The sequence below is a fragment of the Triticum dicoccoides genome, chromosome 5B, assembly GCF_002162155.2.
Source record: "Triticum dicoccoides isolate Atlit2015 ecotype Zavitan chromosome 5B, WEW_v2.0, whole genome shotgun sequence".
NCBI classification, from domain to species: Eukaryota; Viridiplantae; Streptophyta; class Magnoliopsida; order Poales; family Poaceae; genus Triticum; species Triticum dicoccoides.
In genome coordinates this window covers 497,353,437-497,376,607 of record NC_041389.1, presented here as the reverse complement: position 1 = coordinate 497,376,607, position 23,171 = coordinate 497,353,437, and the positions used below count along the sequence as shown (strand labels likewise).

At 43.2% G+C, this 23,171-nt stretch overlaps 1 protein-coding gene across 1 annotated transcript; it reads right to left on the bottom strand.

Annotated features, from left to right (window-relative positions):
- Positions 1-7,857: 7,857 nt before the first annotated feature.
- LOC119311128 (argininosuccinate lyase, chloroplastic-like) lies at positions 7,858-15,084 on the bottom strand. The gene is made up of 10 exons (XM_037586759.1): positions 14,968-15,084; positions 14,660-14,845; positions 13,377-13,505; positions 12,320-12,493; positions 11,565-11,825; positions 10,649-10,759; positions 9,365-9,465; positions 8,755-8,992; positions 8,506-8,670; positions 7,858-8,117 (listed from the first exon to the last, which is right to left on the bottom strand). The coding sequence occupies exons 2-10, from the start codon at positions 14,843-14,845 to the stop codon at positions 7,998-8,000; spliced, it is 1,485 nt and encodes a 494-aa protein (XP_037442656.1). The 5' UTR covers positions 14,968-15,084; the 3' UTR covers positions 7,858-7,997.
- Positions 15,085-23,171: the final 8,087 nt, after the last annotated feature.

The window sequence follows — 23,171 nt, the reverse complement described above, 5'->3', positions numbered from 1 at the left end:
TCTTCATGCGCTTTACACCAATATGACCTAAACGGCAATGCCACAAATAAGTTGCACTATCATTATTAACTTTGCATCTTTTGGCTTCAATATTATGAATATGTGTATCACTACGATCGAGATCCAACAAACCATTTTCATTGGGTGTATGACCATAAAAGGTTTTATTCATGTAAACATAACAACAATTATTCTATAACTTAAATGAATAACCGTATTGCAATAAACATGATCAAATCATATTCATGCTCAACGCAAACACCAAATAACACTTATTTAGGTTCAACACTAATCCCGAAAGTATAGAGAGTGTGCGATGATGATCATATCAATCTTGGAATCCATTCCAACACACATCGTCACCTCGCCCTTAACTAGTTTTTGTTCATTCTGCAACTCCCGTTTCGAGTTACTACTCTTAGCAACTGAACCAGTATCAAATGCCGAGGGGTTGCTATAAACACTAGTAAAGTACACATCAATATCATGTATATCAAATATACCTTTGTTCACTTTGCCATCCTTCTTATCCGCCAAATACTTGGGGCAGTTCCACTTCTAGTGACCAGTCCCTTTGCAGTAGAAGCACTTAGTCTCAGGCTTAGGTCCAGACTTGGGCTTCTTCACTTGAGCAGCAACTTGCTTGCCATTCTTCTTGAAGTTTCCCTTCTTCCCTTTGCCCCTTTTCTTGAAACTAGTGGTCTTGTCAACCATCAACACTTGATGCTTTTCTTGATTTCTACCTTAGTTGATTTCAACATCACGAAGAGCTTGGGAATCGTTTCCGTTATCCCTTGCATATTATAGTTCATCACAAAGTTCTAGTAACTTGGTGATAGTGACTAGAGAACTCTGTCAATTACTATCTTATCTGGAAGATTAACTCCCACTTGATTCAAGTAATTGTAGTACTCAGACAATCTGAGCACATGCTCACTGGTTGAGCTATTCTCCTCCATCTTATTGGCAAAGTACTGTCAGAGGTCTCATACCTCTCGACATGGGCACGAGTATGAAATACCAATTTCAACTCTTGGAACATATTATATGCTCTATGGCGTTCAAAACATTTTTGAAGTCCCGGTTCTAAGACGTAAAGCATGGTGCACTAAACTATCAAGTAGTCATCATACCGAGCTTTTGTCAAAACGTTCATAACGTCTGCATCTGCTCCTGCAATAGTTATGTCACCTAGCGGTGCATCAAGGACATAATACTTCTGTGCAACAATGAGGTTAATCCTCAGATCAAGGACCAAGTCCGCATCATTTCTACTAACATCTTTCAACTTAGTTTTCTCTAGGAACATATCAAAATAAAACAGGGGAGCTAAACCGAGCTATTGATCTACAACATAGACATGCAAAATACTATCAGGTATTAAGTTCATGATAAATTAAAGTTTAGTTAATCAAATTATTAAAGAACTCCCATTTAGATAGACATCCCTCTAATCCTCTAAGTGATCACATGATCCATATCAACTAAACCATGTCCGATCATCACGTGAGATGGAGTAGTTTCAATGGTGAACATCACTATGTTGATCACATCTACTATATGATTCACGCTCGACCTTTCAGTCTCAGTGTTCCGAGGCCATATCTGCATATGCTAGGCTCGTCAAGTTTAACCTGAGTATTCCGCGTGTGCAAAACTATCTTGCACCCGTTGTATTTGAACGTAGAGCTTATCACACCCTATCATCACGTGGTGTCTTAGCACGAAGAACTTTCACAACGGTGCATACTCAGGGAGAACACTTATACCTTGAAATTTAGTGAGAGATCATCTTATAAAGCTACCGCCGAACTAAGCAAAATAAGATGTATAAAAGATAAACATCACATGCAATCATAATATGTGACATGATATGGCCATCATCATCTTGTGCCTTTGATCTCCATCTCCAAAGCATCGTCATGATCTCCATCGTCACTGGCATGACACCATGATCTCCATCATCTTGATCTATATCAATGTGTCATCATATGGTCGTCTCGCCAACTATTGCTCTTGCAACTATTGCTATCGCATAGCGATAAAGTAAAGCAATTATTTGGCGCTTGCATCTTATGCAATAGAGAGACAACCATAAGGCTTTTGCCAGTTGCCGATAACTTCAACAAAACATGATCATCTCATACAACAACTTATATCTCATCATGTCTTGACCATATCACATCACAACATGCCCTGCAAAAATAAGTTAGACGTCCTCTACTTTGTTGTTGCAAGTTTTACGTGGCTGCTACGGGCTGAGCAAGAACCGTTCTTACCTACGCATCAAAACCACGACGATAGTTCGTCAAGTTAGTGTTGTTTTAACCTTCTCAAGGACCGGGCGTAGTCACACTCGGCTCAACTAAAGTTGGAGAAACTGACACCCGCTAGCCACCTGTGTGCAAAGCACGTTGGTAGAACCAGTCTCGCGTAAGCGTACGCGTAATGTTGGTCCGGGCCGCTTCATCCAACAATACCGCCGATCCAAAGTATGACATGTTGGTAAGCAGTATGACTTGTATCGCCCACAACTCACTTGTGTTCTACTCATGCATAAACATCTACGCATAAACCTGGCTCTGATACCACTGTTGGGGAACGTAGTAATTTTAAAAAAATTCCTACGCACACACAGGATCATGGTGATGCATAGCAACGAGAGGGGAGAGTGTTGTCCATGTACCTCGTAGACCGAAAGCGGAAGCGTTAGCACAACGCGGTTGATGTAGTCGTACGTCTTCACGATCCGACCGATCAAGTACCAAACATACGGCACCTCCGAGTTCAGCACACGTTCAACTCGATGACGTCCCTCGAACTCCGATCCAGCCAAGCTTTGAGGGAGAGTTCCGTCAGCACGACGGCGTGGTGACGATGATGATGTTCTACCGACGCAGGGCTTCGCCTAAGCACCGCTATGATATTATCGAGGTGGATTATGATGGAGGGGGGCACCGCACACAGCTAAGAGATCAAGAGATCAATTGGTGTGTCTGTGGGGTACCCCCTGCCCCCGTATATAAAGGAGCAAGGGAGAGGCCGGCCCTAGAGGGGGCGCGCCAAGTGTGGGGAGTCCTACTAGGACTCCCAAGTCCTAGTAGGATTCCCCTTTCCTTTCCGGAGTAGGAGAGAAGGAAAGAGGGGGGGAGGGAGAAGGAAAAGGGGGCTGCACCCCTTGTCCAATTCGGACTAGAGGGGGCGCGCGCCTCCTTCCTTTTGGCCTCTCTCCTCTATTCCCGTATGGCCCAATAAGGCCCAATACTTCTCCCAGTGAATTCCCGTAACTCCTCGGTACTTCGAAAATACCCGAATCACTCGGAACCTTTCCGATGTCCGAATATAGTCATCCAATATATCGATCTTTACATCTCGACCATTTCGAGACTCCTCGTCATGTCCCCGATCTTATCCGGGACTCCGAACTACCTTCGGTACATCAAATCACATAACTCATAATACAAATCGTCATCGAACTTTAAGCGTGCGGACCCTACGGGTTCGAGAACTATGTAGACATGACCGAGACACGTCCCCGGTCAATAACCAATAGCGGAACCTGGATACTCATATTGGCTCCTACATACTCTACGAAGATCTTTATCGGTCAAACCGCATAACAACATACGTTGTTCCCTTTGTCATCGGTATGTTACTTGCCCGAGATTCTATCGTCGGTATCTCAATACCTAGTTCAATCTCGTTACCGGCAAGTCTCTTTACTCGTTCCATAATACATCATCCCGCAACTAACTCATTAGTTACAATGCTTGCAAGGCTTATAGTGATATGCATTACCGAGTGGGCCTAGAGATACCTCTCCGACAATCGGAGTGACAAATTCTAATCTCGAAATACGCCAACCCAACAAGTACCTTTGGAGACGCCTGTAGAGCATCTTTATAATCACCCAGTTACGTTGTGACGTTTGGTAGCACACAAAGTGTTCCTCCGGTAAACGGGAGTTGCATAATTAGTCATAGGAACATGTATAAGTCATGAAGAAAGCAATAGCAGAATACTAAATGATCAAGTGCTAAGCTAACGGAATGGGTCAAGTCAATCACATCATTCTCCTAATGATGTGATCCCGTTAATCAAATGACAACTCATGTCTATGGCTAGGAAACATAACCATCTTTGATTAACGAGCTAGTCAAGTAGAGGCATACTAGTGACACTCTGTTTGTCTATGTATTCACACATGTATCATGTTTCCGGTTAATACAATTCTAGCATGAATAATAAACATTTATCATTTAATAAGGAAATATAATAACTTTATTATTGCCTCTAGGGCATATTTTCTTCAGTAGCATCCCTAGACTCTATAATTGTACCGACCTTCTGGTCAGGTACCTCAGATTTCACCACTAGAAGTCTATAGCCAACGTAATGCTTGGCATAGCCAAGAAAAACACAGTCCATGGCCTTTGGTCCCAACTTGCGCTTTTTGATTATCAGCACGTTGACTTTCGCCAAACAGCCCCAAGTGCGTAGGTAAGAGAGTGTAGTTCTTTTCTTTTACCATTGCTCATAGGGAGTAGTCTCACTATCCTTTGTGGGAACTTTATTCAGGACATGACATGATGTCAATACAGCCTCCCCCCACCATGCCTTGGATAAACCCGATGTATCTAACATGGCGTAAACCAAATCAGTTAGAGTACAGTTTTTTCGTTTGGCAACCCCATTTGACTGGGGTGAGTAGGGAGGCGTCCTCTCATGAATAATACCATGTTCCGCACAGAATAAATCAAACTCATTAGAAAAGTACTCTCCGCCACGATCAGACCGGACTCGTTTTATTTTCTTCTCAAGTTGGTTCTCAACTTCAGCCTTATAGACTTTAAAGTAGTGTAGAGCCTCATCCTTAGTATTTAACAAATACACATAGCAGAATCTAGTGGAATCATCAATTAGAATCATAAAGTATTCCTTTCCACCTTTAGTCAACACACCATTCATCTCACAGAGATCTGAATGTATGAGCTCTAACAATGCCAGGTGTCTCTCCTTCGCAAGCTTGTGAGGCTTACGAGGTTGCTTAGCTTGCACACACGCATGGCACTTAGAGCCTTTGGCTAAAGTGAAACTCGGGATTAAATCCATCTTAGCTAGTCGCGTCATACAACCGAAATTTATGTGACTAAGACATGAATGCCAAACCTTAGATTCGTTCACATTAGAATAAATTTGCTTCACGACTTTATTACGGAAATCCTCCAGGGAAAGGCGGAACAAACCACCACAATCATATCATTTTCCAACAAATAGCCCATATCAAGATATGACTACTCAAATACTAACTTAAATCCTTCTTTACATAGAAGGGAGCCACTAACGAGATTCTTCTTGATGGCGGGGACATGCTGCATGTTCTTCAGTTGCACGATTTTTCCAGAAGTAAACTTCAGATCTACCGTGCCAACACCATGAACAGAAGCATGCGAGCCATTCCCCATCAGGACGGAACAATCTCGTGCGACCTGGTAAGAAGAAAACAAAGACACATCAGCACACACATGAATATTGGCCCTAGTGTCAACCCACCAATCGGTGGACTGACAAACTGAAAGTATGGTAAACAGAGAGAGAATTCCTTATTTGACACTCCCTTAAAATCATGTTCCTTATTTGACACTGGAAAAATTTTCTTCCCTATATGACCTATAGTCTTAATTTCTTTTCCTATATGACACTCTAGTTCATTTTATATACGTGAAAAGACCTTTTTGCCCCTGTACGTAATGTGACCAGAAATATGTAGCATTGAGCCTAATTAGGGAAAATTCGTAGTGAGCACAGCTGAACATGTTATCTCCTCCGTTGGTCTTTTTTGGGATGTGTGTGTATTCTGTATACCTGAGCACATGCATCCAATGTATTTAGAACGTATTCAGCTGTGGGTCTAGTTTCAGGCGGTATGGTTTGTGAGTGCGACTGTTTGACGTAGTTTTGTACGTGTGCTTTAACACTAAAATGCATTCTTAAAAATGAATGAATTTTTTAAGCACTTTTGTGTGTGCTTCGGTGATCACCTACGTGCATGCCATTAGTGCATCTGCACGTATTTGCATGGCCCATGCAGGACCTATAGCTGTATGGAAGGAAGTTGCGTGCTAGCACGAACGTACACCCGGTTCGGTGCAGCCAACATGCATATGTATATGAACCGGGTCATACGAAGCTAGAATACATGTATTCGCTTGATTATCAGGGTGCGCGTACATATTTAAATATCTACGCTCCGGCCTGCAAGCTTGTCGCGTATATGTACACAAATACATATAGACAACTAGCCAGACCGTGAGGTCAATTAGCACATGAACCATCGAAGGCATTGGTGCTCCTCGTACGCAACTACATACGTACGGTGCACGTACGCACCTACATATGTACGGTGCTCCTCGTGTTGCACAGTTGCATGGTGATGCATGCTGGCGTGCTCCCATATTTAACAAAATGTAGCATGGATCATTTCCACAGATATGCTCCTGCAGGTATACAATCTAACCGGAACAATAGCAAATCGACTGGCATGACAATACCAGCATATATGATGTCACATATGGATAACTCGACTGATTTTTTTGAAACAACTATTATCTTGTACATATTTGTGGTCACATTATACATATGGGTAAAATGGTCTTTTCACGTGAACAAAATGCACTAGTGTCATATAGGAAAAAAAATTAAGACTAGAGATCATATAAGGAAGAAAATTTTCTCCAGTGTCAAATAAGGAACACAATTTTAAGAGAGTGTCAAATAAGGAATTCTCTCGTAAACAGATTACCATACCCAGATGCCGCATCATTGTTGCTCAGAGTGACATTCACAGACTTGGAGTCCTGTGTTGGCTTCTTGTACTTGTTTGGGCACTTGTTTGCCCAATGTTCATCTGAACCACAAGTAAAGCAGCCATCTCTCTTTTTGTCTTTCTTCTTACCCTTCTTCTTAAAGGTAGTATTTCCTTGAACTTGTGGAAGTTCTTCTGCACCACATTGACGCTAGAAGAACCCTCTGTCCCTTTCACGTGTGAGTCCTTTGCTCTCGAGTTCTGCTCAACACTGAGATGACCGATGACATCCTCAACAGAGAATTCACATCTCAAGTGCTTGAGAGAAGTAGCAAAGTTCCTCCAACTAGGAGGGAGTTTTGCAATAATGCAACACACGACAAACTTGTCCGATAACTCACACTTCTGAAGCTCCAGCTCCTTAGCAATGCACTATATCTCATGAGCCTGGTCCAATACAGAACGGTTATCAACCATCTTGTAATCATGGAACTGCTCCATGGCATACAGCTCACTGCCAGCATCAGTTGCGCCGATTTTGACTTCGAGCGCATCCCACAAGTTTTTGGCAACCCCCATATGAATATAGGCGTCAACCAACTTGTCTCCAATCACACTCAGAACTGCTCCCAAAAAGATTGTGGTTGCCTCTCTAAACGCCTTCTCCTGTTCAGAAGCAATCGTTTCTGTGAGGGACACACCACCAACCACGAACACGTTTATCGCTGTGAGCCACAAGATGGGTAGCTACGCCAAATCCATGACCCACCATGATGTGGAATCAGACACCCCCATCGATGGTGACAATCCAACGGCAAAGCAACCAAAGCTTGATGTCTGATCAGTCAGAAAATGCAAAAAGTACTGAAAAAGTTGTACTGCTCAAGTTAGTATTCAAGTTGCTACAGGACATAAACGTCGCCGCTATTCCATACACCGTACAAACGTCCGATCTCTCCATCCGTGTGTCGCATTAACTAACATGTCGTCTACGTCCCTAAAATACCGCAAGTGCTCCATATCCCAATGCAATTGGACGCCTAACGATACCGTAAGCAGGCGAGCCCGGGCACGCCAATGAATTTTCGGGCGCTGGAATTTCTTTCAACTTAAATAGATCATACACATTACCACTTAACCTTTTGTTATCTATATTGTCTAGTTACTTTTTATTTACCATATGTATGTTTAGCTAGCTATTCTGCCCGGATTGATGAAGACGTCGAAGCCAGCCAAGCAGCCTCCCCGTTGTATGGTCACTGTGAAATTTGAAATCTTGCTTCGCAGCAGCGCCAGCTCCGTGATCCAGATCCTGTTTCCAAAAAGAAGTAAGAGAAACTGTGTCAACGGTAAAAAGTGAAAAACATGTTTAAATTGATAAGGAGCACGTAGAGCTGAAGGCAATAATTTAATATAGATCACCCTATTCTTCTATCAACAAATATTACCATGTTAAAGGTTTTTTCTATTTCAGTTAGCTACCTGCCTAGCTCATTGTTCTTGTCTAGCTTGAAAAATACTCCTCCCTCCGTCCCAAAATAAGTGACTCAACTCTGTACTAACTTTAGTACAAAGTCGAGTCACTTATTTTAGTAGAGTCGAGTCACTTATTTTAGTACAGAGTCGAGTCACTTATTTTGGGACGGAGGGAGTACGAAAATGGCACATAACAAAGATGTTCTTGACTTAAATTTGTATACCTTGGCTGAACGGAATCCTGCAAGCTGTGGAGCATCAAGAAAACTCTTAGGTGGAAAGCTCTGGATCTTTTCGTGATTAAAAGATGTGTGTTTTACAAACCCTCTAGCTGCTCTGATCATTTCTGGAACCACTTTACAGGCTTTCAAAAACCGCTTGCTGCTATCCTGTTCAAAGAAATTCATTCGATCAGTTGCAGGACCTAACAAAATATGTAAAAAATCTGAACTGGCAAGTTTAAGAAACCATACCACATCAGCATTGTAGATAGAGCCAGAACTTTGAATGACATTAAAAATATCTAGATCAATCTGGTGCCTCCACATAAGCAATAAACTTTGGGTCACTTCATCATTTTGTGTCAACATCCGCATCCATGAATGCAGGTCCTGTTCAAGATCTGTAACATCGTGCGCGATGTCACCAACGATCAGGTTTCCAAATTTCAAAATAGAATTGCATATGTGATGCAAACTACCCTTTGATAAGCTGAAAAGGTTCCAAATCAAACCAAGTTGAGTTAAGCTAATATAATAGCAACACCATATCAGTTAAAAAATAATTTTTAACGGGTCTTCAAAAGCTAATGCATATAATTGGAGTAGAACATAACTAAAACAAGTATAATTTCTGCATTAAATAAATTGATTTAACTGAATGCATAAAAAAAGAAGGGAAAACCGAATTATTTATTTCAAAGACGAGGCCTCAATTTAGAGAAAAAAAGGAAAGATGATCAGTCACGGAGAAATGTTTTTGCAGCACATGCAAGCAGTAGTATGCCCAACACTATCAGCAAGAGAGAAAGTGATGGATCCAGATTTATCTTTTCTGCAAAAGACAGGATTTTTTTTATTAAACCTGTTCATAGAATCATCGGTGCGGCCTGAAAGGAAAGAAGTTTGTAGTGTAGAGCCAATCTTGTTTTTGCAGCTAACCAGCTGAGAGACATCATTTTCTAGCTGTTCACACCAACTACAAGTTATCAGATAAAATATTCTTGACATGAGAGATATTGACATTCGATAATTTATGTATTTAGTACATAGTTGTAATGCCACAAACTTACAGTAAAACATTATTGCAAATGGGCAATTGGGCCAATATGTGATAACATGCAGTTTTATATAATTTATTCTAATGTGAAACTGCAAGGTTTCTGGGTGTATATACACCTGATATGGGGAAAAACTAATAATTAAAAAAAGTCAAAAAAGTTTAGAAGTTTTTTAGAATAAACTTGACTTTCTTATTCGTAGTATATAATTTTTCAGGAATAAAAAACCAGTGTTGAATTAAGGGCAATTTTTTATTACTACTATAGGTCACTATTCACACTATTTTGCCGATTTTTTTTTGTGGATTTTTTTACAAGTACAATGGAAGGTCAAGTTTATTTCAAAAATATTTTCAGAATTTCTTGACTTTCTATTTAATTACTATTTTTTCCGTATAGTGTGTATATACACCCATAGACCAATGTTCCTGTCCCAAGGTTCCTTTGCTATACATAGAACATACTTGAAAGATGCAAATGACTAGCTTACAATGAATATCCAAAAGTATTTCATGTATCACGTACAAACATGGATATGCCTACTGGAAGCTGGTAGTGCTACTAGCATAGTTAAAGGAGTTTTAGAATGTTCCCTCTATTCCTAAATGTCACTCTCGTTGGTTGTTCTTTTCCATCGTCCCTTTCGATTATTTCCCATGTCATTCTCTATTATGACTATAAACACACATGATCCCAAGGCAATAAGTGGGCTCATGAATGGGGTAAAATGGTCATTCCATGATGTTTCTTGGTTTAAGTGAAAACAGAGGGAGTAAAAACATATTGTCGTATATGGCTTTACATAGATGATGGCCAGTTCTTTTGGGCGGCTTAAAAAATAAGCTGCCTCGCCCCAGCTTAAAAAATAAGCCGCTCCCAAAATTTGTTGAGACTTCTTAATTAGTAATCCCATAACTAGTTCAGAAGCCCCGATGGATGAGGGAGGCGGCTTATCGGAAAAGCTGGAGAGGAGGCGGCTTATTTTTTAAGCCGCCAAAAGAACTGGCCGAGCCATAAGATCATATAACATGTCCTAATAAAAGAATATTGTCTAATACAATATGAGTGTATGTCCTTTTAGATGATACCTGTTCAACTTTTGATAATACCAGATCGCCAAGTAGAATACAGTCTGCATTCCTAGCGGTGCAAGGTAGGACCAATCCCTCATTTCTTATCGCTAGCAAAACAAGCTCAACCTATAACATAGATAATGTAAAAGTTGGATCAGAACATTATTTGTAATTAAAACTGAACAAAACATGTTTTTGCAATTTAAATTAGCAATAATATAAGAAGCAAAAAAAACTAGCTGTAAGTCATGGGTAAGCCATATCTATTTTGATTTGTTTCCTGTACAAATGGCTAGTTTGCACTACACTAAATATGGCACTAATTCATCTAGCGTGTCAGTGTCCCAGATACAACGGCTAACATTGTGAAACGAAGAATTTAGTTCATTGTACAATATGATGTGAAAACAAAAGGTGAAGTAGAAATTTAGCCCAGCTTCACTTGTAGTTGTTATATTGTTCAGTCCGGTGTAAGCCCGCCGTTGCAGCGTCAAGAAAAGTGGAAACTGTAGTACATTGTGCAAAATGATGTGTATATTTCCAAAGGTACTCGTACTTTTAAACCCCGTCTTTTCAATATAATGAAACGCAAGCTCTTTTGCGTTTTCTCGAAAAAAAGGTACTCGTAAATGTTAAGAGGATAACAAACATGCATGTGAGTTTCATCAATAACTGCTAGGTGGCAGCAAATTTTTCTCATACCAAACCGGAGCCCCTTCAATGTGCATGTTGTAACCACTTACCTAAGTGTGCACATAGTTAAAGGCTTTTTGTCACTATAGTATCCCAGATTAGAATCATTAATCGGATGTAATAGAGTACTCCAAACCGAAATATTTAGATACACATAAGTATGTTTTGAGCGAAATGTTATCTGATAAACAATGCAACACAGTTTAGCAAGAATAGACCATGAGCATGAATCATCAACCTGGAGTTCTTTTATCTGGGCAACAAATTTATCAATGGAGTCATGACACCATATTTGGAGGACTGTAAGAATTTGAGCGTAACGGCTTATTACTGCATCCAGCCTTTTTGCTGGCCCTTCAACTATGTCAATGAGTGCTTCAACAATGTTAGACCGGATATCTTTATTGTTTCTCCAATGGAATTTTCCCACTTCAATGTCCTTCTCTATCCTTTCAAGACCTTCTAAAATTTCATCTCGAGCATAAGAGGAAATAAAACCCTGCAAAATTACAGAATACAAGCACAATTACATAACTATAAACACTGATTGCACCCAAAAAAATAGTGGCACTAATAGCAAAGAGAACATAGTACTTCATCCAAAAGGTTTAGTTTAAACAAGATAAAAGTTCATAACATCCACATGGTTTTGATATTGTGCCAGTGCTACATAGACACATTTGAATGACTAAATAGTAAATAATATTCCAACTGGAAGTACGTAACCTTAAGTATCGACGATGCCTATCAGTTCACGTATCTTCCACAGTGATTTTTTAGTTCTGTTTTACCTTCTTGGTCAATTACCTAAGGAATCGAGCACACCACTGAAATAAATTGCAACAAAGGCTTTTTGTTTAATAACTGTCCAAGGAATCTGCGTCCACTTTTGCAAAAATCGAGTGCAAAAGTTGCACGTTTTGATGTGTACAGTAGTACAATACAACCATGGATATTGCCAGGATTTTGGAGAGCAAGAGATAGAAGGAGTACCTCCTCCATAATCATATTAGCATTCTCTTTGATGGACATTATGACGTATCTGTAGTTCTTACTGTCCGATGAGATGGACTCAACCAGGCCATCCACAAGATCTCTCAAGCGCTTCTCATCAGCCTCCAGGCGCTGCTTGTGCTGATATGTTACCTCCGGCTTTGTTCTCCCTAACTTGAAATGTTACGAACCAGTACTAGTCAGTTCACTTACGACTTCAATGAAAAACAATATTTGAACAACCTGGTGTATGTTAGACCTGAGAAATATCAGTCGAGTTTTTACCAGTTTCGTTTGCTAAAGGAGACAAAGAAGATTTATTTCACATAGTACCTCCTTGACACAATAAATAGCAAGCATATCCATGTTTTTCAAAATATAGGTTCTGATGTCAGTAGACTAAACAGCAACCATGAAAACTTTACAATTGTGATAACTATACATGAACCAACAAGAACATAAACAACTAACTGTGACTTCACAGTATGAATTGTTGATGCAGCTACTAAACATATATGCAATATGTGCAAATGATGACCAAGTACAGGAAACCTAGCGAAACCAATGCCTTGTAACTTCATGTCCTTGCTGCTAGCTAACACAATGCAGCAGTCCTAAAGGCACCAACCAACAAAGCAGAAGTGCATGCACAATATGAGGAATTCGAACCCCTCAAACTATCAAGTAGACAACTACAAATATGAAAGCTGCCAGCCCTGGAACAGATTTCCATGGTGTGCACAGCAAGCATCAGCTATTTCATCTTCGGCTAGGTTTCATCATGTTTCAATCAGACTGAATAAATATCCTTACCAATATGGCATAACTGCAAAATGCTCTTTTACGTGTATATATAAATCAATGGTATATTAACATAAATGCTTCTCCAGAAGTGCCTAATCTTTCCAAATTATATACCTTGTAGATAAACCACACTTGACATGATGACACACTTTTGGAGCAACAATCATTGCAAGTCTTTTCTTTGGACCATAAGCAAATGTAAAATTCAAAATGAAAAGATACTTGGATAGATACATGGGATGATGGAAAGTACCACTGGATCCCGATAACGTTCCCTGTTGAGAAGGTCGATGTACACAGCTGAACTGGAAACAATTGTGTCGATCTGTAATGCTTGATCATCATACAGATAATCATCGTTCAGCAAAACCCACTTAGGCACCTTCAAGACAATGTTATAATTATGTTAAGCAATATGTTGTAACATTGAGTTTCAAAGATCATATGAATCACTGCACAGAGATATACGTATCCATATATCCACTAAGCATGATATATACCATGAGAAATCCCGAAAATTAGTAGTAGCAAAAGCTACTCTTCCCACCTTAAAAATATGCATATAGCCCGCTAATAGATACAGAGACCATCTGACATATGGGCTGTGGTGTGCAACTTTACGTCGTGAATGATTGCTGGTTAATAATAGTTGGCATGTACAGTTTGACGAAAAAGGGTTTTCCCCGCTTTATATTGTACACACACCCAGACCCAGGGCAAGATACAAAGGTGCCGGGGGCCAACACACCACTCCACCGACTACCAAGCAAACCACAGACCAGCTTGGAGCTGACGGAGACCTCCACCATGAGTATCCAGAACGAAGAGGTGAGACGGACCACAACGAAGCCAGGACTCCCAAACGATGCCTCCCAGAAGGGTATGACCATTGATGGCCGCCACCGTCCACCATGAGCAGAACGACATGAGTGGGAACGCTGTTGCGGAGCCTTCAGAAAGGGTACGTTGACAACAGCCACCGCCATCGTCATCCAGTATAGAGACTGGGCAAGTGGTGTACCCCGGCAGTCACACCCCACCGTCGCACCCAAGCTCCATCAACCACCCGCAACCACACCACCTGAGTAACCTGAGACGCACGCTCCGCCCACAAACGCCACCCACCGTCAGCGCCGCTGGCCTACAATCCAACATCCCCACGACCAACCAAGGCAGCGGCTTTGGCCTTACCGCCCTGTCCTGAAGAACACCAGATCGGAGAACAAGCAGACTAGGCCGGGGAAAGGGGGAGGAGTAGGAGCGGATCAGATCCACGACCGGCACCCCTGCCGGCGATGGAGGGCCACTACTAGCCCTCCATCCCTCCTGACAAGCCCTGATTTCACCCCTGCCGGCATGTACAGTTTTCAGTGAGAAATACAGCATGTACTGCAGTTTAAGATGTGCGTGCTATTGTTCGGATTTTGGGACCAAGTCCTGATCCAAAACCATCCAAAGTCGTGGAATCAACGCAAGATTTGAAGTATTAAATAAATCTCCCAAATCCTGCCACGCATCTGTGGTTTTAATCTTTACCTGGGCCTTCAGCTTCACCTGCCTTCTGTCGCAGCCCATGCCCCAGGCCATGGACGGAACAGCGTTGCTCCGCGACGGCACAAAGTGGTTGCAGAAGCTGTTACTTGGAGGAGGGTTCTTCCCGGAGAGGCCGCTCGCCGTGAAGCAGCCCCCCCGCAGCGACCCTTTCGCCGCAAACGCCGCCATCTGCAGTAAGGACGACAAATCGCCATAATTGTATAGATGAGCAACGAGTGGACCGAAGGAGCGGGCACACGATTTGAGCAGGAATTTGACCGAAGGAGCTCGGGAGGGAATCCGAACACGACCTCCGCACGGCAGCACGACGACGATTTGGGGAGCGAACGACCTCGGCGGAAGAGGGGACGGCGGCGAGCGGGCTCGGCAGAAACCCTTATTTTACCCAAAAAAGGCTTTCGATCCGCTTTATAAATAAAGCAACCACTAAGCACAAAGTAACAAGGTTCCAACCACACAAACACACGCGCTCAGGTGGGTTGTGCCCACCTCGTGGCCTCCCGCACCCCTTTTGAATTATAAATTCTCAAATATTCCAAAATACTTCGGGGTTAACCTAGATCAGAAGTTCCGCCGCCACAAGGCTCTGTTGGCACCGAAAACCAATCTAGACTCGTTCCGGCACCCTACCGGAGGGGGGAATCATCTCCGGTGGCCATCTTCATCATCCCGGCGGCCACCACGATGAGGAGGGAGTAGTCCTCCCTCGGGGCTGAGGGTTTGTAACAGTAGCTATGTGTTTTATCTCTCTCTCGTGATCTATATCATGGGCTTTGTTAATATAGTCGGATCATATGATATTTCTCCCCTCTATACTCTCGTTGTGATGAATTGAATCTTTACCCTTTGAAGTTTTGTCATGTCGGATTGAATATTCAGAGATGAGAACACATGATATATGTCTTACGGTATGAATACTTAAGGTGACAATTGGGGTATCTTATTGATTCACTTGATATATGTTATGGCATTTAACTCGCGGATTCCCGCGGTGATATTAGGGTAATCTATGCATAGGGGTTGATGCATGTTTTTCTCCGGTAGAAACTTTGGGGTCTATTTGTAGTTCCTTGTGTGGATTGAGTATTATGAATATGAATATGCTTTGGTGTTATTCTAGTACAAACTCTAGGATAGATCGAACAAAAACAATAGCTTTTTTGTTATTTTAGTACGAACTCTTGAATAGATCGATCAGAAAAAATAGCTTTGAGGTGGCTTCGCACCCTACAAACAATTCCTACCTTTTTTTTCTCCGCTAATAGGAACTCGGAAGTGACTCTTTGCTATACTTTGAGGGATAATCATATGATCCAACTATGTTAGCACTGTTGGGAGATTGCACTAGCGAAAGTACAGACCCTAGACCTTGTTTTTAAGCATTGCAACACCGTTTTTGTGCCTGTTTACTATTAGTTACCTTGTTTTTTTATAATTTTAGATTACAAAAACCAATATCTACTATCTATATTACACTTTTATCACCATCTCTTCGCCAAACTAGTGCACCTATACAATTTACCATTGTATTGGGTGTGTTGGGGTGCTTGTATTTGGTTGCAGGGTCATTTGAGAGAGACCATCTTCGTCCTACATATCTCACGGATTGATAAACCTTAGGTCATCCACTTGAGGGAAAATTGCTATTGTCCTACAAAACTCTGCCCTTGAAGGCCCAACACGTGTCTACAAGAATAAAGTTGCGTAGTAGACATCAGGACGCCAGTTGAGGCGCTTCCTTAAATGGGCGTTGGAGAATTCGGGAAGACCCTGCCGGACTGGATCCGGCAGCGGAACGTCGTCCATATAAAACCATTCCGAGGACCACTGCGGGTATACCTCTTTAGGTGTTCCTACAAGTTATCCGGACCCCGCTATACGCCATACTTCGGCACCACCTACTTCAAATATGGAACCTCCTCGGTGGCGGGGAACGAGGCAAAAGAATTTCCTCCATAGTTCATAACGGGCCTCGATGCCTAAGAATAGTTCGCAGAGGGCGACAAAGCTTGAGATGCGCAGAATTGAACCTGGGGTGAGGTTGTGTAGTTGGGTGCCGTAAATTTCCAATAACCCCCGAAGGAAGGGATGGGTTGGAAATCCCAGGCCCCACATCAGAAATGGGACGAAGCACACCCTCTCCTCCTTGTTCGGGTTGGGGAAGTTCTCGGCCATCGCATCATTGCCGATTGAATACAAGCCCGCTCGAACGGAGACTAGATCCGTGAGGGGGAGATAACCCTGCGTCTGGAGTCGACTTAGGTGAAGATGAGGCACGGAGCAACTCAACCAATCACCCTCTTGAGGGCCATGGGGGTGCGAGGATGAGCCTGGGGCGCTAGCCATGATGGAAGGCTTTGCTCGTGGCTAAACTTGGTGGTTTTTCTTTTGCGCGGTGTGAGATGACATTTGGAGATCTACATATCCTTTTATAGGTGTCATCCAAGCGTAATGAGGGGCTTATTTGTAAAAAAACATTAACCATTCGTATTCGCCCGGCGCGTGAAAATCGAAGCATCGACAGGGGGGAATCGTAAAATACATTGGGGTTATCGCTGGATGGTTATTGATCCAGATTATAATGAAGAACCCGCCTTGCAAAGCCGAAGACATGAGCCGAATAATACATCGTCATTGAAGGCAAGTTCGGGGGCTACCGAGGGAGTCCTGGATTATGGGGTCCTCGGGTGTCCGGGCTGTGTAGCATGGGCCGGACTGATGGGCCATGAAGATACAAGATAGAAGGCCTCCCCCTGTGTCCAGATGGGATTCTCCTTTGCATGGATGGAAAGCTTGACGTCCGGATGTAAAGTTTCCTTTATCTGTAAACTGACTTTATACAACCCTAGGCAATGTTTGAGAAAGCGGTAAGCGTAAGCGGAGCGGAAGGCCACAGCTTAGAGCAATGATCGCTTAAGCGCAGCTTAACCAGGATTAAGCGTTTTTTAAAATTGACAGAATTTGGCTGCTTTTGAATAATATGCACAAGAAAATAGGAAATATAGCACATAGGCAGCTGAAAATCTGAAATAGCATATAAGGTTGAGGTTCAGTGGTTCACAAACCACAAGAAATACCCAAATAACACATAAGGACAAGGTTCAGTGGTTCACACAACAAGCATAAATGCACAATATAGTCTTAGAGCATATAAGATAAAAGGCAGCAGCATCCAAGCAGCAGCAGCAACAGCAACCAAACAACAGCAACATCAGCAAACAAACAGCAGCAGGCAAGTAGCAGTTCATGACTTCATGGATTAGTTCGCATCCACATAAGTGTGCCCAGTCACCACTTCATCTTCATCATCCTCGTACTCTATGTCTCCCTCCTCTGAATCTGTCTCCTCTACTTCTTCTTCGTCTGACTCAAACTCTTCATCATGGAGATCTCTAACCCTTGCACTTCGACGAAGCTCAAGTTGTTCACTGGTTCCCATAGCATCTCCAACCACACTCCAAGGTATGCCATCTGCTCCCTCATCTCCATCTGGAAACACCATGAAAGCATGATCATCTCCTCCCTCAAACAAGAAGCCTTGTGCTTCGGATGCATCAGTAGTGAGGAGAACATCAATGTTCTTCCTCTGCTTGATCTTTCTCTTCGTGGATAACAACCTTGAGTTGAACTGGATGTACACAAGCTGATTGAGGCGATCTGTTGTAAGTCTATTTCTCCTCTTGGTATGTATCTACAAGTGCCAATGCTACTAGTTAGGAACTAGTTAATATGAACTTGACAAAGCATTGGAACAAATTCAGCTTTGGAAACTAACCGACTCAAAACAACTCCAATTTCTCTCACAACCCGAAGAACTTGAGGTCAAAGAAAGGATCTTCATAGCCATGTCCTTCAGCCCTGGTGTCTCACCTCCATACATTCTCCACCAAGCCACTAGGAAGAGGAATTTTTCATAGTCAGGAACTAATAATACTATAGGAACTTGAGTACTAGACAAAATATGCAGCAAAGTGAAAGTTCTGCAAGTAATGACTAACCAGGATTGTAGTCATAGTTTTGGCAAGTCCTAGCAAGCTTCTTTGCAAAGGAACCCTCTCTGCTTTGGAACTTGCTTATTTCATAGTTCACAACTTGGTCTTGCATGTTTTCATCACCATGATAGAATGTCTCCACACAAGAATAAAAGGCTATATTGATGTCAACAGAATCAAATATGCTGTCATCTGCATAGCTATAGTGTGGATTCAACAAATATGCAGTCAACTGCAGTGGGGCATCAAGCCTATCTTTCATCTTCTTTTCAACTATAGCTAACACATCTTTGTACCGCGCCTCGACGTTACCAAAGGCCTCTTTGATTTCTTTCTTTGCCTTCACAATCTCTCCATACACAAAGCCCATTGAGGGCCGTGCATCACCATCAACCAACCGGAGGACCTTCACCAATGGCTCGAACACCTTGATGCAAAGATTCACACCCTTCCAGAACGGCTTGTTGAGAATTATGGCTGTAGCATCCTTTCCTTTCTTTGAGTGCACATCTTTGATCTTGTCCCACTTAGAGGAAACCACCATCTTTCTTAGTGAATCAGCCTTGTCTGCAAGGCTTTGCAAAGTGAGGAATTGGGAAGCAAATCTAGTTACTCCCGGCCTTATGATTTCTCTCTTCTTGGTGAATGATCTCTTGCACTCTAAGGTGCGATGGTGCCCATACACAAATATTGTGAAAGCCTTGGCTTGATCAATTATCTTATTGAACTTAGCTAAGTTGCCAATCCCTTGGAGCATCAAATTGACAGTGAGTCGCACACGAGCTCCAAAATATCTTCGGCCTCTTCACTTTCAAGAGATCCTTAGCTCCCATGTTGTTTGAAGCATTGTCAGTCACAACCTGCACCACATGTTCAACACCCAATTCTTCAATTGTCTTGTCAACTAGATTGAAGATCATCTCACTTGTATGTGGTGTGTCTGATGTTTCCTTTGACTTGATGAAGCTAACACCTTCCGAGCAATGTGTGACCAGATTCATAATGCTTCTCCTCTTCATGTCAGTCCAAGCATCAGTCATGAGAGAGGAACCATGCTTGCCTTTCTCAACCTCCCGGTCCTTGAGTTCACTCTTGGTTCTTGCATACTCACACTTCAGCAAAGTCTCTCCGGAGATCATATTGACTAGGTGGATCTAGATCTGCACCAAATTGACCAATGGCCTGAACCATCTGCCTAAACTCATCATTGTCAATTGCATTGAATGGTATTGCTGCATTGCATATAAGAGAGACACATCTTAGCATAGGAGGGCAGCAAACAATCTACAATTCAATTGGCAAAAAACAGGGCAGCAAGCTCTTACCATGTGTATACACCCATCTTGCAATGTACTCATGTGCTCGAAGTGACCTCTCCTCCCATGCTGCCTTGTTAATCTTCATTTGCTTGAGTCTTGCTTCTCCGGATAACTTGGGGTCAATTGTATGTGTTCACTTATCTATAGGACCTAACACATGAGGTTGTGAGCTACCAATACAAGTGAGTTCATCATCATCTTGAGCTTGACCTTGAGGAGTAGATGATGCATCAATAACAATAGCATCTCTCACAGCCTTCTCGTGCTCATACTTTTTTTGCTTCTTTGGTGCCTTTTCTTCAAAAGCTTTTACGCAAGCTTCTTTAGCTTCTTGTGGGCACCGCAGGCAGGTCCTCACCGCATTTGAGTTTGCCACAATGTGTTGCTTCAGCCGGTAAATACCTCCCGTGAAAATCTGACTGCAGAAATTGCACTTCACTCTCAGAAGATTGTTAGGATCAACAAGCTGACCATAAGCCCAACCCATATCATCGGAATTCCTCTTCAGAATCTTTGCTCTCTCTTCTGCTGTTGCTGCTGCAGCAGTAGCACCAGCACCATCTCCTTCTCCTGACTCCATACTAGTTCATTAGTACTAGACAAATTCCTCTTTAGTGCCTACCTTTGCAGCTTTGCTATTTCTAAACAAACCACTAAATTGTTGCTGCCTGCTCCCTGCTTAAGCAAAGACCAATGAGGCAATGAATGAAACAAAGAACTGAACTAGAAGTCTAGAACAACAAAGAAACTACTGCTGCAGTGCTGCATGCCTGCTTATGGATGAGAACTGAAGAAAACATTAGAGGAGGATGTATGGATCTAAGGAACAAAGGAGGAGAAGAGGAGCTGAGAAGAAGGAGGAGAGGAGAGGTGAAGATCCTCACCTGAACTGGTAGGAGGGGACGTCCAGGAGGAGGAGGAGGAGGAGCTGCCGGTGTCCAGATCCAGTGGACCGCCAAGGAGGAGGAGGAAGAACGCCAGGAGCCGCTGCTAGATCCAGAGCAGGAGCAGCCACCACAGAACTCTCCTCGTGCCCCTCTTGTGGATCCTATAACCTAACCCTAGCCGAACAGGCCTGTTTTGGGCCAAGCCCTTTATACCCCTTGTGGCCCTCCAGCCCAACCGTTTTCAGAGCCCATCGCTTTTCCATCGAGTAAGAGCGCTCAGCGCACGCTTAACTAGCGCCTAGCGCTAAAGCGACGCTTAATCGCCACTAAAAACCGCTAAAAACCGCTAAACACTAAAATCGCCGCTAAGGTCACAAGCGAAGCGTTTACTCAGCGCTCGGCGCTTAAGCACGATTAAGCGCCGCTTAAAAACGCTTTCCTGAACATTGACCCTAGGCCCCTCCGGTGTCTATATAAACTGGAGGGTTTAGTCCGTAGAGGTTATCAGAATTTACATAGGCTAGACTGCTAGGGTTTAGCCATTACAATCTCGAGGTAGATCGACTCTTGTAACCCCTATACTCATCAAAGTCAATCAAGCAAGAAGTAGGGTACTACCTCCATTAAGAGGGCCCGAACCTGGATAAACATCGTGTCCCCTATCTCTTGTTACCTTCGATCCTCAGACACACAGTTTGGGACCCCCTATCCGAGATCGACCGGTTTTGACACCAACACTCAACACTGGGGTACGGATTTGTGACAGGTACCTGATTGGGTCGAGGATGGCTTCTTGCCGTGGAGCCGAATGCACTACAAAAGAAGACACATCCGTGACATTTTGGGCCGTATGAAATTTTTTCTGTCATGCTTATGACACTTCCATGACGATAATTGTGACAAAACCCGGTATCATCATAGATGTGGTGGGCTCCTACTTCTATGACAAAAAATCATGACAGAAAATGGGCTTTTCGTCCTGGGTGGGTCGGAGATGCAGCTGCATGACATTCTTTGGGCCGTCCATGACGGAAAAAACCATGATAGAAGCGAGGGCGTGGAAAATATCGGGGAGTTCCCGGTTACGGTGGGTGGTCGGGGGTCGAGCGATGCGCGTTTCTCTCGTACACGTGCACGCTTGGGTGCAAGGTGTTGGGTCTAATTGAACCCGAGTGAGGCGTTCGCCTACTGAACCCGAGTGATTGCACTGCAGGCTATGTGTTACTGAACCCGAGCGATCGATCGATGGCTGTTAACTGAACCCGATCGAGCAATTCCTTCGCTACTACTGCTAACTGAAGCTGATCGAACCTGCTGCCTCTTGATGAATAGTGAGCGTTGTTGGGGGGTTTGGATGAATAGTTCCCGGTGGGGGGGTTAGATGAACAGGAACCCGTGGTGTTGCCGCTGGATGAACAGGGCCCTGATCGATTGAGCCGGTGGAGGGGTGGATGAACAGGACCCCGTGGAGGGCTGGATGAACAGGACGACCCCATGGAGGGCTGGTTGAACAGTAGACGGCGGAGGGCTGGATGAACAGTAGCCGGTGGAGGGCTGAATGAACAGTAGCCGGTGGAGGAGCGCGTGATGGAGGCTGGATGAACAGGAGGCCGTGGATGAACAGTCGCAGGTGGAGGCTGGAGGAGGTCGACAGTGGATGAACAGTAGCCCGTGGAGGCAGTCAACGGTGGAGATGAACAATATCTCGTGGAGTCCCGTTTTGCGGTACGCCACACCCCTCCGATGAACAGGACCCCCGTTTCAACCGTAGCGCTCCAACACAAGTCCGTTTCCTCCGTTTTGCGATATGCCACACCCCTCCCGATCAACATGACCCTGTTTCGATCGTAGGAGGTCCATTTCCTCCGTTTTGCGGTACGCCAGACCCCTCTTGATGAACAGGATCTCGTTTTGACCATGGCCGGTCGAACACAAGGCCATTTCCTTCGTTCTGCGGTACGCCAGGCCTTGTTTCCATCGGTTGTTCCGTCCAAGCCGGTTGGCTCCCGATGAACAGTCAAAGAAGTTCTTGCCTGTGTTGCTAGGTGTGAAATTGAGTAAGACTCAAAACCCGACCACAACAAAAAATAGAAAGAAAATGAAAGTCATTCCCTATGCCTCAGCCATAAGTTTTATAAAGTACGCCATGCTGTGTACCAGATCTATTGTATACCCTACACTGATTTTGGCAAGGGAGTACAATAGTGATCTAGGAGTAGATCGCTGAACAACGGTCAAAATTATCCTTAGTGGAATAAGGATATGTTTCTCGATTATGGAGGTGACAAAAGGTTCG

Excerpts from the sequence above, each read along its gene's own strand:
- LOC119311128 (XM_037586759.1), bottom strand. The coding sequence starts at position 14,845 with ATGGCGGCGTTTGCGGCGAAAGGGTCGCTGCGGGGGGGCTGCTTCACG. Across the intron at positions 11,826-12,319 it reads CTAATATGATTATGGAGGAG|GGTTTTATTTCCTCTTATGC; the intron begins GTACTCCTTCTA and ends GTAATTTTGCAG. Across the intron at positions 8,118-8,505 it reads CAGGATTCCGTTCAGCCAAG|GATCTGGATCACGGAGCTGG; the intron begins GTATACAAATTT and ends TTTTGGAAACAG.